Source organism: Rattus rattus, chromosome 1, assembly GCF_011064425.1.
Source record: "Rattus rattus isolate New Zealand chromosome 1, Rrattus_CSIRO_v1, whole genome shotgun sequence".
NCBI classification, from domain to species: Eukaryota; Metazoa; Chordata; class Mammalia; order Rodentia; family Muridae; genus Rattus; species Rattus rattus.
The window spans coordinates 258675847-258689357 of record NC_046154.1 but is presented as its reverse complement, the minus strand read 5'-3'; the positions used below and the strand labels follow the sequence as shown (position 1 = coordinate 258689357).

At 52.8% G+C, this 13511-nt stretch overlaps 2 protein-coding genes across 4 annotated transcripts; one reads left to right on the top strand and one right to left on the bottom strand.

The window, feature by feature from the left end:
- Positions 1 to 1303: 1303 nt before the first annotated feature.
- Positions 1304 to 5107, bottom strand: Klhdc7b (kelch domain containing 7B). The gene has a single exon (XM_032890908.1). The coding sequence runs from the start codon at positions 5105 to 5107 to the stop codon at positions 1304 to 1306; it is 3804 nt and encodes a 1267-aa protein (XP_032746799.1).
- Positions 5108 to 9831: 4724 nt separating this feature from the next.
- Positions 9832 to 13072, top strand: Odf3b (outer dense fiber of sperm tails 3B). 3 transcript variants are annotated; one of them, XM_032919561.1, is made up of 7 exons: positions 9832 to 10053; positions 10412 to 10678; positions 10773 to 10976; positions 12086 to 12190; positions 12305 to 12426; positions 12649 to 12786; positions 12929 to 13072. In XM_032919561.1, exons 2-7 carry the CDS (start codon positions 10567 to 10569, stop codon positions 13013 to 13015), a joined length of 768 nt encoding a protein of 255 aa, XP_032775452.1. In that variant the 5' UTR covers positions 9832 to 10053; positions 10412 to 10566; the 3' UTR covers positions 13016 to 13072. The 3 variants fall into 3 exon arrangements, with proteins under 3 accessions (XP_032775452.1, XP_032775455.1, XP_032775442.1); XM_032919564.1 differs by lacking the exon at positions 9832 to 10053 and having other exon boundaries at positions 10154 to 10553; XM_032919551.1 differs by lacking the exon at positions 9832 to 10053 and having other exon boundaries at positions 10155 to 10678.
- Positions 13073 to 13511: the final 439 nt, after the last annotated feature.

The window sequence follows — 13511 nt, the reverse complement described above, 5'->3', positions numbered from 1 at the left end:
TCTGTGTCAGTTGTACCAAGCATAGAAGAGAAAGAAACAAAACTGGGCTGGCAAGATTGTGGATGCAGACACTTGCCCAAGATTGATAGCCCGAATTCAGTCCCTAGTCCCACATAGAGACTCCGGAGAGAAGCAATTCACAAAGCTGTTCTCTGGTCTCTGCACTCCCACCATGACACATGCATTCCCCTCACAATAATCATGAATAAACTCTCTTTAAAATATTTTATTATTTGACGTGCATGGGTGTTTCGCCTGAATGTATGTCAGTGCACGACCTGCACGCAGTGCCCACAGAGGCCAGAAGAGGGTGGTGTACAATTCTCTGGGGTTGGAATTACAGACAGTTGTGAGCTACAGTGCGGACGGATTCTAGGAATCAGACCTGGGCCATCTGGAAGTGTAACCAGTTCTCTAAAACACTGAGTCATCTCGCCAGCCCCTAAATTGCTTTTTATTTTTTTAAGGAAGAAAATGGCCCATTTGAGATAAACCAGGTTGAAGGTCAGGACAGACAGCAGCACTCAGACTTATCTACCTGCCTAAGTGGGCTCTCCCTGGATGAAGGGAGAAAGCACGTCCTTTTGAATGTGGTTTGCAGAAACAGGTGTCCAGAGAGGTTAAATGCCTCGTCCTGGTTCGTCCTGGTTCACACCAGTAACAAAAGGGTATATCTAGAGTAAAGCGCAGGGCTCATCTAGAAGGGAGCTTGTAAGCCTGGTGTGGGAGAAAGCTTTAGAGAGACTCACTGGTGCCAAGTGGTCCTGGGCCAGTCTGGGCTAGGACTGTGGGCCCTAGAGTGACGATCCAATCAGGAAATAGGATATTTAAGTATCTTTCAGACCTGGGAGGAGAGTCAAGCCTGACTCCCAAATGACTTCAGGATAGCAAAAAATTCCCAGAATGAGGACGTTTCCTGAGGAGCTCTTTGCGTCCTCCTCCATCTTGAGGGAACATAGAAGTTCAAATAGGTTTCTAGTGAGTACCAAAGGATCCCACAGACAGACGCAGCTTTGATAAAACTAAGACATTCTAAGCAAGTAAGGGCCTGGGCCAAAATCAGCAAGGTGTAGTGGGATCCAAGAGGGATTCGGGGAGCCATGGGTCCCCCAAGGGTCAGAAAGTAGAAGGGATCTCACTTCAAACATAGTTAACAGTCCTTAACCTGCAGGGGAAAGCTTTGGGCACAAGAGCAGGAAGTTCTGACCCTAGGCTTCTTCCCATGTTCCAGGTCCACTCAGACCCACCCAGAGCGGGGGCGTCCCTGAAGAGCTGCCGCACAGATCTGGTTGTTTTCCAGCACTCAGATTGTGGTCTGCAGCCAGGTCTTAGGGGGCAGAGTCAGAGTGAATGGATAGAGGACCCCCTTACTTCCCAGCGGGAAGGGCTGCAGCTCCTTGGCTTGAAACAGGGCAGTCCCCTCTGAAACTGTGAAGGTAGCGGTGACCTGGTGGTTGAGACAGTAAATGGTGTTGCCCAATACTGTGCAGTGGAGCGGGGCGGGGTCAGGCAGTGGCAGGGAGGCAGCGCGGCTCCAGGAGCCCGTCACTGTGTTGTAGCGCATCACCGCAGCACCTACACCCCGCAGCAAGTCAAACCGGTATAGGAAGCCCCCGAGCGCCACCATGTCACTGGAGCGTCGGTGGCTGGCGCTGTAGGGACACTCGTCCCACGAGTCTTTCACAGGGCTGTATCTGAGCAGGCGATAAAAGAGATGACCCCCGGTGACATAGATTTCTCCTCGGCACACCACAGCCTCATGGGCCACAGGGAAGGTGCCCTCAGGGAGGGATGCTCTCAAGGTCCAGGAATCTGTGCGTGGGTCATAGCGCTCCATGCTGTACAGGCACTCGCCACCAATGGCGTAGAGCATTCCATCCAGGGCCACCAGCTTCAGCTGAGCCCGGGCTTGCTGCATGGGCCGAACCTGGCTCCAAATGTTGGTCAGAGGGTTGTAGCAGAACACCTTGTTGGAGCAGACAGCCTTGGCACCAGAACCCCTGATGCCACCCGCTAGAAACAGATAGTTATGCATAGTGCAGAGGCCACAGCCCCGAAGTGGGACCTCCTCCGGTACTTGAGTCAGGGGCCGCCACACATTCTCTTGTGGGTTGAACACATGGAGATATGTGTGAAGGGGCAAATGCTCAGACTTGGTTGCAGGCGCTTCCTCGCTATGGGGGCCCCTCGTGAGCCCCGAGCGGCTCACCTGATAAAGGCTGGGCAGCACAAGGACCCCCAGCACTGTCTGGCCCTGGCAAGTCCGCAGGTTCAGGATGCGCTCCCTGTCGGCTCCGCTCAGCTGTCGGTAGAGGTGCGGGTCTCCCAGAACGTGCAGTAAATTGTTGCTCATCAAGGCATAGGTCTCCTGGGCTAAGCCCAGCTCTCCATGCTGCTGGGCAAAGGCCAAAACCTCCAAGCAGCTGCCTAGATCGAGCTTTGGGGGCCACAGTGCCGCGGTTGTGCTAGGCTGCGAGGCCTGTGAGCAGTACTTCTGAGACCCCTCCACCACTCCCCAACTCCCAGGCTTCTGCAGAAAAACCATAAGCTTTTGGGTCTCTTTCTGCTTCTCTGTGAGGATGTCCCTGCTGTCTGTAGGTCTGGCTCCCTCCTTTAGCACCTGCCCCTGGGGCTGCTGGGGTACTTCTTGGGTCAGTATGTGTTCAGAGCTCTGAGCTATGCTGCGTTTCCTCCTCCGTTGCCGAGGCTGAGGGATGGGTTGAGCATCCTGCCTCATAGAAGGAGATTGTACAGGACCCGCAGGGACCTGTGGGGCAGCCATAGGCTCTACAGCTGGGGACAGCAAGTCTAGACTCTTCTGCTTAGTTTCATCTCCTCTAGGGTCTGGGGTGAGAGATGCATTAGTCTCTAAACTCATTGGTGGTGTTTTACATCTTGCCTCTGCTAGGCTCTCGGAGCCTGCTGGTGTGCCTAAGGCTGGCCTGTGTTTGCTCTGGAGGCTGGAGACAGCTCCTTCAGAGGAGGGCCCTGGCCGTATATCTTCAGAGTATGTGGTTGGCCTGGGCCCTGCAGGACTCTCCAGATCTGCCCTTGGGGCACTGCCTTGGGCCTTGTCTTGCCTGGGGAAGGGGTGGCTTCTAAGAACCATAGTAATTAAATTGCCCCAGCTATTTGAGATACGTCTTTCTGAGGAGCTCTTGGAGAGGCCCTCATTAGACTCCACAGACATAGGCCTTGGCTCACTGTCTGTTGCAGGATCTTGGGCTGCAACTAGGGCAGAGGCTAGAGTTGGGGGTGATGTTGGAAGTGGGGTTGCCGTTGAGATTAGGGTTAAGGCTTTAACTGGAGTTGGGGATGAGGTTGTGGGTGATGTTAAAGATGGAGTTGGTGTCGAGATTGCGGTTAAGGCTGTAGCTGGGTCTGGGCAGGGGGACAATGTTAAAGATGGGGTTGCTGTTGAAATTGGGGTTGGGGCTGCTGTAACCGGGGCTGGGGTTAAGGATGAGGCTGAGGTTGAGTTTGGGGATGACTTTGAGGGTGGTGCTAGGATTGTTGCTGGAGCTGAAGTCGAGGCTCCTGCTGAGGTTAAAGTTGGGGTTGGAAAGGGAGCTGGCTCTGCCCTGAGACTGTCACCACCAGAAGGACCCTGGCTAACCTCCGGGGGCAAATTGTTTAAAGGAGCAGAGGTGGAGACTGCATGTAGGAACCCAGGGCTGGAGTGCCCAGCCGTGGCAGAGGATGGATCCAGCTCAGGGGCCCGGGTCGGAGCAGAGGCTGGAAGGTTGCGGGAGGCAGTGCAGCTGAAGCTATGTGTGGACTTCTTTGTGTCCACGATAAGTGCAAGGCTCTGGTCTGTAGCTGTCCTGCCAGCAGTGCGCTCACGTTCCTCGCCTTGACTTGACTCTCTCCCTTTCCCAGTGACGTGGCCCTCCCCACCTAGTTTCTCCAACTTGCTCTGGTCAGCAGCTTGGTCCAGCGCACAAGCCTCAGAGCGCAGCTCCTCTGGCAAGACACCTTGCGAGGGGCTGAAGTTGCCAGTGACAACAGCCACCCCCCTGTCCCGGGACCAGGCTTCCTCACTAGCCAGGATGTCCCGAGTCTCCCTAGCGGCCAGGGATCCAGTCTCCTGACCCTTACCCCTCTTAGCCTCTGACCCTGCAGTGCTGGTGGGAGGGAAATGGAGGCTGCTTTTCCCACACACATCCTGGAAGGAGTCCACCTGAGGTCGACTACCCACAGCATCAGCTAGGCCCATCTCCTGAGGAGCCTTGAGCCCCTTGTCTGAGCGGTGTGGTGAGGGGCCTGCAAGGGAACTGCTGGTGAGGATGTCCTGGCTGGCCAAACCTCCCATGTCCACAGCATCCCATACACTCACCACGGTGCCCAGGCGGAGAGGGTCCAGCCTCAGAGGACGGCAGGGTCTGTCTCCTGAGCTGTTACCAGGCCGCCGCCGCCTGCGCAAGCTGCCTAGGCCTCTCCCCAGAGGGCCGGAAGGCCCCACAGCCAGGTGCCAGGGGCTGGTGTCCTGTTGCCCCTTACGGACAGGGCCTTGCCCAGCTGCCCCTGTACCATAGGTTCCAGTTGCCCCCAGCTGCACCTCTGTTTTGCTGTCAAGACTTCGAGGGGTAAAGTGGATCATGATGGGAACAGGGATATCCTTTGCTTTGTGGTAGCCCAGGGAGGGGGGTTCTGGCCTGGCTGGCTCCTTTCTTTTCTTTCCCAGGGCTGCTGGGATGGTCCCTCTGCTGGCCACCTCTCCAGGTGTCCTATGAAGAAGCTGGTCATCTGAAGCCACACTTCTGTCTATTGAGGGCTCTGGGCCCTGGGTCCCAGCTGTAGCAGATGTCCCCTGGCCACCTCCGGGAACCTCTGGTTTCTGCTGTCCTTCACTGGCATCACTGTCCTTGGATGTTGGGTGCAGGGCCTGCTTGACTCCTCCGGCCTGAGCAGGTTGTGTACCTGGAGCCCTGGATGGGGATCCTTGTGTCTCCTGGTCCTCCCTGGAGCCAAACCAGTGCCAAGACAGTGCTAAGGTGGCCACCACTGCTAGTAGCAGCCAGGTGAGTACAGCTGCATCCCAGTCATCATCTCCTTCGTCATCCCAGCCCCAGAGGGGCCCTCCAGCCTCTGGAGCCCCCTGAAGCATGGCGAGGACCGTGGATCTGCCTGTGAAGGGCCTGATCTGCCAGGCAGCTAGACACACCCCACACCCACCCAGGGCTGCTGGGGTACAGATGACACTGCAAGCAGTTCACCTAGGACAGCCCTGTTAAGGTGGACTGGTTCTCCAGGCCCTTGAGGGATCCTGTCTGCACTCAGGCCTGCAGGCTTGTCAATAAACCCAGTTGGGCATATCGAGAGCCTGGGGTTTGCAGCAGCCTGCCCTGTGGTCCGCCCCCATCCCAGCCCCGACCCTTCCTCTTTGCTCAGGGTACTAGGGACAAATGGCACTGTTCGTGTACACTCTACCAACATCACCCCATTATCCTCTGCCCTAAAGACCCCCATACCCCTAAGTTCACCCTACACCCTATAGGCTATACAGAGATGCTGGCAAGGAAGGGTTACCACACAGGGAGATGTTATCTTGAATCTTAGCAACATGATGCAGCCCTGATGAAGTTACCAGAAACCAGAGAGGCCAATTCCACCATCGCCACCAGGGGCGGGAGTGGGGGTGGTTATTCTGGTGGGCTTTCAGGCCGAACACGAGAGCCCGGGTTGAGGGTCATGTAAGTGGCCATCTGGGTGTGGTTGGGACAAGTACGGTTCTCATCCTCCCTTGCCCACCAGCTACCAAGCATTGCTCCAAGAAAAAGTCAAGAGGGTAAAATAGAAGTGAGGAAGACTGAAGGAAACCCAAACACTGTACCTCCTTCTCTCCCTGTGACCAGTCTTACGCCATCCCTAACCTAACACCTAACGCTGGAGCCCTCCGGCCTCCCTTCACCCTCTCGGCCGGCTCATGTGCCACCCCAGTGAGCCTCTGAAAAGCTCAGCGCCCAGCCTGCCTCTCCTGTCGTCACTCGCCAACATGCGCCCAGACCCTTCAGAGACCCTTGCTTGGCTCAGGTGTTTTCAGGCCAGTTCCAAAGTACCCTCCCACTCCTCTGCCTTTCCTGTGTGAACCAAACCTCACACTGTCCCACCTCCTCGCCCCGCTCGCTTCTCCCAGGCGGGCACGTGGACACTCCATTAGGCATAGGTACTCGCTTTGTTTCTTTCTTTGTTTTAGGAAGGGACCTTCTCTACCCGCTCACCCCGGAAATCTACATCAGGAGTGAGTCTTAACATATTTACCAGGTAGGACCCAGACTCCTAAAAGAGACCGGGGTCCCCCAGAATAAAGGTAGCCCTCCCAACGAGAAGTAGACGTCCTCTGAAACAATGGGCCCAAGGACTCCTTTGACTCAGCCATCAAAGAGGTGCCAAGAGTGTCCCTGGCACCTCGCCTGGGCTCTGCTGAGCCTCGAGTATCTCATCTGGCCTGGGCCCATCCCAGCTCCCACAGTGCTATTAAGTGACAGTAAGAGGATGGGGTGAGCCCCACACCTTAAGGTGGACTTCAACTGCAGAGGACTTCCTTGTCTTTATCCTCTGCCCCAGTCTCGGGCTCTGTCTGCTCTTGTAGTTATGTTTGGAGACCCCAGGCCCAGCTGTAGATATAGTGGGCACTTTCCCTGGAGTCCTTTATGGGCTGGTGAGCGCCTTGTTAGCTCCTGAAAATCCAGGGCAGTTAGAGTGAGGAGGGTCACAGGGGAGCCACAGAGGGGGAGAGGATTGCAGGAATCAGTACAAACCCACAAGGAAGGAGGGTCACCTTGGGGACAGGGGCTCAGGAGATGGGCTGGGTATGCTTGGTACTGTCAAAAAGAAAGCACCCACCTTGGCCAGGGTCAGACAGAGGACAAAACTTCATTGTGTCTAGAGCAGAGGTTCTCAGCCTTCCTAATGCAGAGACCCTTAATACAGTTCATGTCATAGTGACCCCAACCATAAAACCATTGCTACTTCATAACTGTAATTTTGCTGATTATGAATCATAATGGAAATATCTGATATTCGGGATAGCTGATGTGTGGGGGTCGCAACCCACAGGTTGAAAACCACTGGTCTTGGGCGATTCTCTTGGGGTGCCCCACCAGCCCCCACAAACAGACAGCCACTAGCACCCATCATTTACCAGACCAAGTTTTTAAAGAGAGCACGGCTAGAAAGGTTACAAATTGTGAGTCGCACAACCAGTCTGTGTTGGCTTTAATGGCATAGGCAGCACAAATATTGAAGAAAACAACAAAAATTGGGAAAGGGGGGCCCAGGAAGATCTGATTAACATTAGCAACCCCCCAGGAGCCCTCTTTCCCTGGGCTCACTAAATACTACCCTCTCCATCTCCATAGGAGGGGACATCTGCTTGCATAGTTAAGGCTGGTTTCTACAGAGAGGGGCACAGCACAGCACATACATAATTCCAGATGTAGAGCTGAACACCAAAGAAGACACATAAACTATGCAGACTCGCCAAAGTCCATCCCATATCAAACTTCTCCATTAGTGAAATTTCTTAAGTTAGTTATAATCGAAACATCATGTGACATTGATAATCCCATCTCTAGATTAATTTTAAAACTTAGAAAATCTTAACCTCTGTCAAGCGTGACGGTGCACGCCTTTAATCCCAGCACTTAGGATTGAGAGTCAGGGGGGATCTATGTGAGGTTTTGGCTAGTCTGGTCTACAGAGTGAGTTCCAGGATAGCCAGGGCTTTATAGTAAGACTCTGTTGAGAGAGAGAGAGAGAGAGAGAGAGAGAGAGAGAGAGAGAGAGAGAGAGAGAGAGAAAGGAAATAGGAAGAAAGAAAAGAAAAAAGGAAACAGGAAGAAATTTAGATCTGTCACAACAAAAGTTAATGAAATGGGAGTTTTAAAGAGAAGCTGGAGAGATGGCTCAGCAGTTAGGAGCACAGGCTTGCAGAGGACCCGGTTCAGTTCCCAGCACACACACGTACCATCTGTTGACTCACGTCCCAGAGCATCCATCCCTCCGTCCTGGCCTCCTCAGGTGCTGCATGCAGATGGGGCACAGAGCTACTCTCAGGCAAAGCATCCGTACAAGTAGTATCTTTTTAAAAGAAAGTTAAAAACAGCACAAAAAACCAACAAAACAATCAGCAACGTCAATATCAAAAACAATATCAATAAACCCCTAGCCAAACTAAAAGAGAGAAAGGACAGGCCAGTTTAATCCCAGTACTTGGGGGCAGAAGGTGGATCTCTGAAGGTGGCCAGCCTGGTCTACAGAGCAAGTTCCAGGATAGCCAGGGCTACACATAGAAACTCTGTCTCTGAAAAAAACAAAACAAAAAATAGACTTTAGTTCCTTCCAGAGATTCTAAGATGGTTCAACATATGTAAATTAATGTAATTCAAGCCTTAATGACCTCAAAGACAGAAATCACATGGCCATCTTTTTTTTTTTTTTTTTCCATCTTTATTAACTTGGGTATATTCTTACTTACATTTCGATTGTTATTCCCTTTCCTGGTTTCCGGGCCAACATCCCCCTAACCCCTCCCCTTCCCCTTCTCTATGGGTGTTCCCCTCCCCATCTCACATGGCCATCTTAATAGATTCCCAAAAAGGCTTCAACAAAATTCAATTATGATCAAATCCCTGAAGAAAACGGGACAGAAGGAACATATTTTAATACAATAAACACTAGGTATGCCAAACCTATAGTCAGCATCACGCTAAAGAGAAAAACACTTAAAAGCATTTTTACTAAAACTAGGAACAAGGCATTTTTACTCAGCATTTTTCCTGAAGCCTTAGCTACAACAATAAAACAAAAGAAAATAAGACTGGCCACAGGTAGGAATAGAAAACAAAGTAGCCTTGTTTGCAGACTATACATACAAGACCCTAAAGACTCATTATGTAGACTAGGCTGGCCTTGAACTCACAGCCAACCTGCCTCTGAGAACAAGGATCCTACCAGGTGTGCACTGCCATACCTGGCTTGGTATGAAATTTCTTTTTCTTTTTTTCGGAGCTGGGGACCGAACCCAGGGCCTTGTGCTTGCTAGGCAAGCGCTCTACCACTGACCTAAATCCCCAGCCCCGGTATGAAATATTTTGTTGGCTATTGCCTTCTCCCTTATCAAGCCCACTGAAAGGCCATGCTTTTGCAAACAGATATTTCTCAGTTCTGCTATTTTGTATCTTTTTGTTGCATTTCTTTTTATTTATTGAGTCAGGATCACACTGTGTCTTTCAGGCTTGTCTCCTTCCCCCCCCCCCCGGGGCTGGGGACCGAACCCAGGACCTTGCGCTTCAGGCTTGTCTTGAACTTGAGATCCTCCTGCCCCAGCTCTGAGTACTGGAACTACCTGCTTACTCTGCTTACTCTGCTTTCTTTTTTTCTTTCTTCTTATATTCTTTTGTTCTTTTGCTGTTATTTTTTTTCCCTCTGCTTGCAAAATGAATTCTAAATGTCCTTAACATTTTCACTAACACTGAGGTTGTCTTAGGGCTATGACTTTTTCTCTACTCCAGATGCATCCTAGGCAGTTTTCCTCTGAAGTACTTTGTATCATTCATGACTCAAGATTTGAGTCTTGGTCCCAAAGGTTGTTTTTTTTTTTTTTTTTAAGTTAATTTTTAAGAAAGTTTGTTCGAGAATTTGTTTTGGAGTGTGGTCAAGTCTTACACAGTAGTCTCTCTAATCAATTTGTATTCTTTTCTGGCCCAAAACATTAATTTTGCAAATGTTAGTTACATGGGCTTACATTGATATATATTAGAGCTTTCTCTATCATTTCATTCTTCTTAAAGCCTTTCTGTCTGCAGATTTATCTCATTCTGGAATGGTCAGTGACCCAGCCTAATGGCCATCCAGCACGCAGTCTCCGCAGTAACAGGAGAGTGTCCCAGAGCTCCTCAGGAGATGTTATTGAAGGCCCGCAAGGGTGGGGCCAAGCACTTGGTCTGGTTGCCAGGAAGCCAGACGGGACATAATGGGGTATGAGAGTTTGACAAGAGGGTTGTCAAGCTCCCCAGCTTTGCTTCCCCAAGAGGGTAACCACCACAGCAGGTCAGTGTGTCTCCAGGCCTTCCCTCAGAGCATCCTGTGTCCCTATAAGGGCCCCCCACCCCGGGATGTCCTTTCCCAACATCTCTAAAACCCCTCTTCCACCCAGAAACTCCAGGCCGTTCCCTTTCCACGGTCTGGGTTCAAACGTGGCCTGTACTTAAACACTGGTACCGAAGCGCCTGGGACAGAAAGCCAGAGATGGCTTTGAAGCTCACTCCTGCCCCAGTGCACCCGCCTCCTATCCCGGGAAACTATTGTTTGTTTCCCAGTGCCCTGGGATACGTGTTGGCTCTGCCCTCGGTCGTGCTGGTCCTGAGTGGAGCTGGGGAAGTGTGTCTCCTACGAATTCTGTCCGCAGGTGCTGCCAGCCATAAGCGCCCCCACCTGCGCTATGGGCTCAGAAGTCTGGGTCGGCACTTGGCGGCCACATCGGCCCCGCGTCCCCATCGCGGCGCTCTACCGAGGCCCGGGGCCCAAATACAAGCTGCCACCGAACACCGGTAGCAAGGGCGGATGCAGGGGAGGAAACAGGGAAGGTGGGACTGTGGGCGGTCTACACTGGTGCCTGGAGTCCAGGAACAGGAGAGCTGTGCCGAAGCAAAAAAGGGAGGCCAAAAGATAAGAGGTTCTGTGCTGGGTCTGCCTTGGTGACATGGGAGAGGGAACGGAGCTGGCAGCCTCTGGGCACTGCGGGAGGTGACACAGGAATGCTCCCGCAGGTTACAAACTGCACGACCCATCTCGGCCGCGAGCCCCCGCCTTCTCCTTCGGCTCGCGTCTTCCCTTGCGGCATGCAACCTGCGGACCGGGGCCGACTTACCTGGTGCCTGCCGGCATGACTGCGCGCGGCAGCGTTGTCTCCCCGGCCTTCTCCATCTACGGTCGCCTAAGCCACATAACGCCTGTCCTCACTCCGGGACCGGGTCAGCACCCTGGGGCCCGGGTCTCCCTAACCTGGAACTGCCACCAAGAACGCCCACTGGGAAATTTTCCTCCCAAACCCAGAATCCCGGGAACCTCCTACCCGTAACCCCAAACCGGAACCTCACCGTGGCTCCCATTTCTCCAGAGTGCCAAGACCCCAGGCTAGGCTTCCCGTACCTCACCCCACCCCAGTTCTGGCCCACGCTTTTTTTTTTTTTTAAATTGAATGACCTACTCTTCCCCCCCCATCTTTATTAACTTGAGTATTTCTTATTTACATTTCGATTGTTATTCCCCTTCCCGGTTTCTGGGCCAACATCCCCCTAACCCCTTCTATATGGGTGTTCCCCTCCCCATCCTCCCCCCATTACCGCCCTCCCCCCAACAATCACGTTCACTGGGGGTTCAGCCTTGGCAGGACCAAGGGCTTCCCCTTCCACTGGTGCTCTTACTAGGCTATTCATTGCTACCTATGAGGTTGGAGCCCAGGGTCAGTCCATGGATAGTCTTTAGGTAGTGGCTTAGTCCCTGGAAGCTCTGGTTGCTTGGCATTGTTGTTCATATGGGGTCTCGAGTCCCTTCAAGCTCTTCCAGTTCTTTCTCTGATTCCTTCATCGGGGGTCCTATTCTCAGTTCAGTGGTTTGCTGCTGGCATTCGCCTCTGTATTTGCTGTATTCTGGCTGTGTCTCTCGGGAGAGATCTACATCCGGCTCCTGTCGGCCTGCACTTCTTTGCTTCATCCATCTTATCTAATTGGGTGGCTGTATATGTATGGCCCACTTGTGGGACAGGCTCTGAATGGGTGTTCCTTCTGCCTCTGTTCTAAACTTTGCCTCCCTATTCCCTCCCAAGGGTATTCTTATTCCCCTTTTAAAGAAGGAGTGAAGCATTCGCGTTTTGGTCATCCTTCTTGAGTTTCATGTGTTCTGTGCATCTAGGGTAATTCAAGCATTTGGGCTAATAGCCACTTCTCAATGAGTGCATACCATGTGTGTTTTTCTGTGATTGGGTTACCTCACTCAGGATGATATTTTCCAGATCCATCCATTTGTCTATGAATTTCATAAAGTCATTGTTCCTGGCCCACACTCTTGGTCCATCCTATAGGCAGGTACTTCCCAGAACGTGCGGGAAATGTGACGTATCCCAGCGCCCCTCGGCATACCATCGCTTCCCGAAACTGGGGCATCGTCTCAAAGCAACAAACCCCAGGTGAGGCCCGAAGGGCTGGATCCAGCACTAGGGACCTTCCCATACCCCAACCCGCAGTCTGCGATAAAGGCAAGGAGATTGGACCAATGTACCCTCTTGATGGCTTCTCCTTAGGCCCTGGGTCCTATACCGTGCCTTCGCTCTTGGGCTCACGTGTCATAGGCAAAGTCTCAGCTCCAACTTACTCCATCTACGGCCGCAGCGCTGTAGGCAGCTGCTTCGAGGACCTCAGCAAGGTGGGGAAGGGGCTGCCGGCTGCAAATGCAGCCTCTTGTAATCAAGAGGGTCAGTGAAATTGGGGGTGGTGCAGAACTCCAGATACCTCACCACTCAGGAAACTGAGGCAGGAGGATTGTGAGTTCAGAGCCAGCCTGTGAGATTTTTAGCTTGAGGGGGGAAAAAAAGAAAAAAAAAAAAAACAACAAAGCTGTTCACAAGGACCCATCCTATTATCCTAGACCCCAGGCCCTTGTGCCTACCACGTTGTGAACCCAGGGATCTACAAGGATCGAGCCCCGCAGTTCACGATGCTGGGGCGGACTTTGCCACCAAAGAGCCCCAAAGATCCAGGACCCGCATCCTACGCCGTGGACAAGGTGGTCTGGAGTCGAGGGTCAAGGGGCAGGGGATGAGGGTCTGAGGTCTAAGGCATGGGTCAAAGTCCCCGGGGAACTGGTATCCCTGTATGAAGCCGAACAGCTGGCTCGGTAAGGTAAGCGGCGTCTCCCGGACCCGCAGCACCGGAAGCCTCCTCCTGGCTGGACCTTCGGGATCAGGCACTCAGACTACCTGGCCCCCATGATACAGTACCGCGTGGACGACTGACGCCAGCAAGCACGCATGCACGGGCCCTCGGTTGTTTATTTAAAGCTTTCAAAGTCAGTGTTGTGTGTGTCTCTCTTTTCTCTCCCCGAAGCGGGCAAGGAGGGGCTGGGGCAGGAGAGGTGAGTTCGAGCCTCGATAGTCTCAGTGGTATCTGAACCTAGAGATCAGTCAGACAGGACAAGTAGTGCCCGGGGCCCATGGATACTCATAGGGAACTGGGCAGAGCGAACTCTGGTCTAGACCGCTGTAACCCGACCCTTAAGGTCCTGGCAACGTCAATTCGCCACAAGTGAGCAGGTAGGGAGCAGCTTAAATGGTGATTGGCCTTATCTTGACAAGTACCGCCTACTGGGACAGCCCTATTTGTCCGCTGTCCCTAACCGTAGTCCCAGTCTGAACTGTCTGCACCTAACTCCACACCTCGGGGCTGAGGGCTACCAGGCCGGAACGGAGCCAGATCCCGGAAACTGGTAAAAGGCCCCTGAAGGGGATCAGG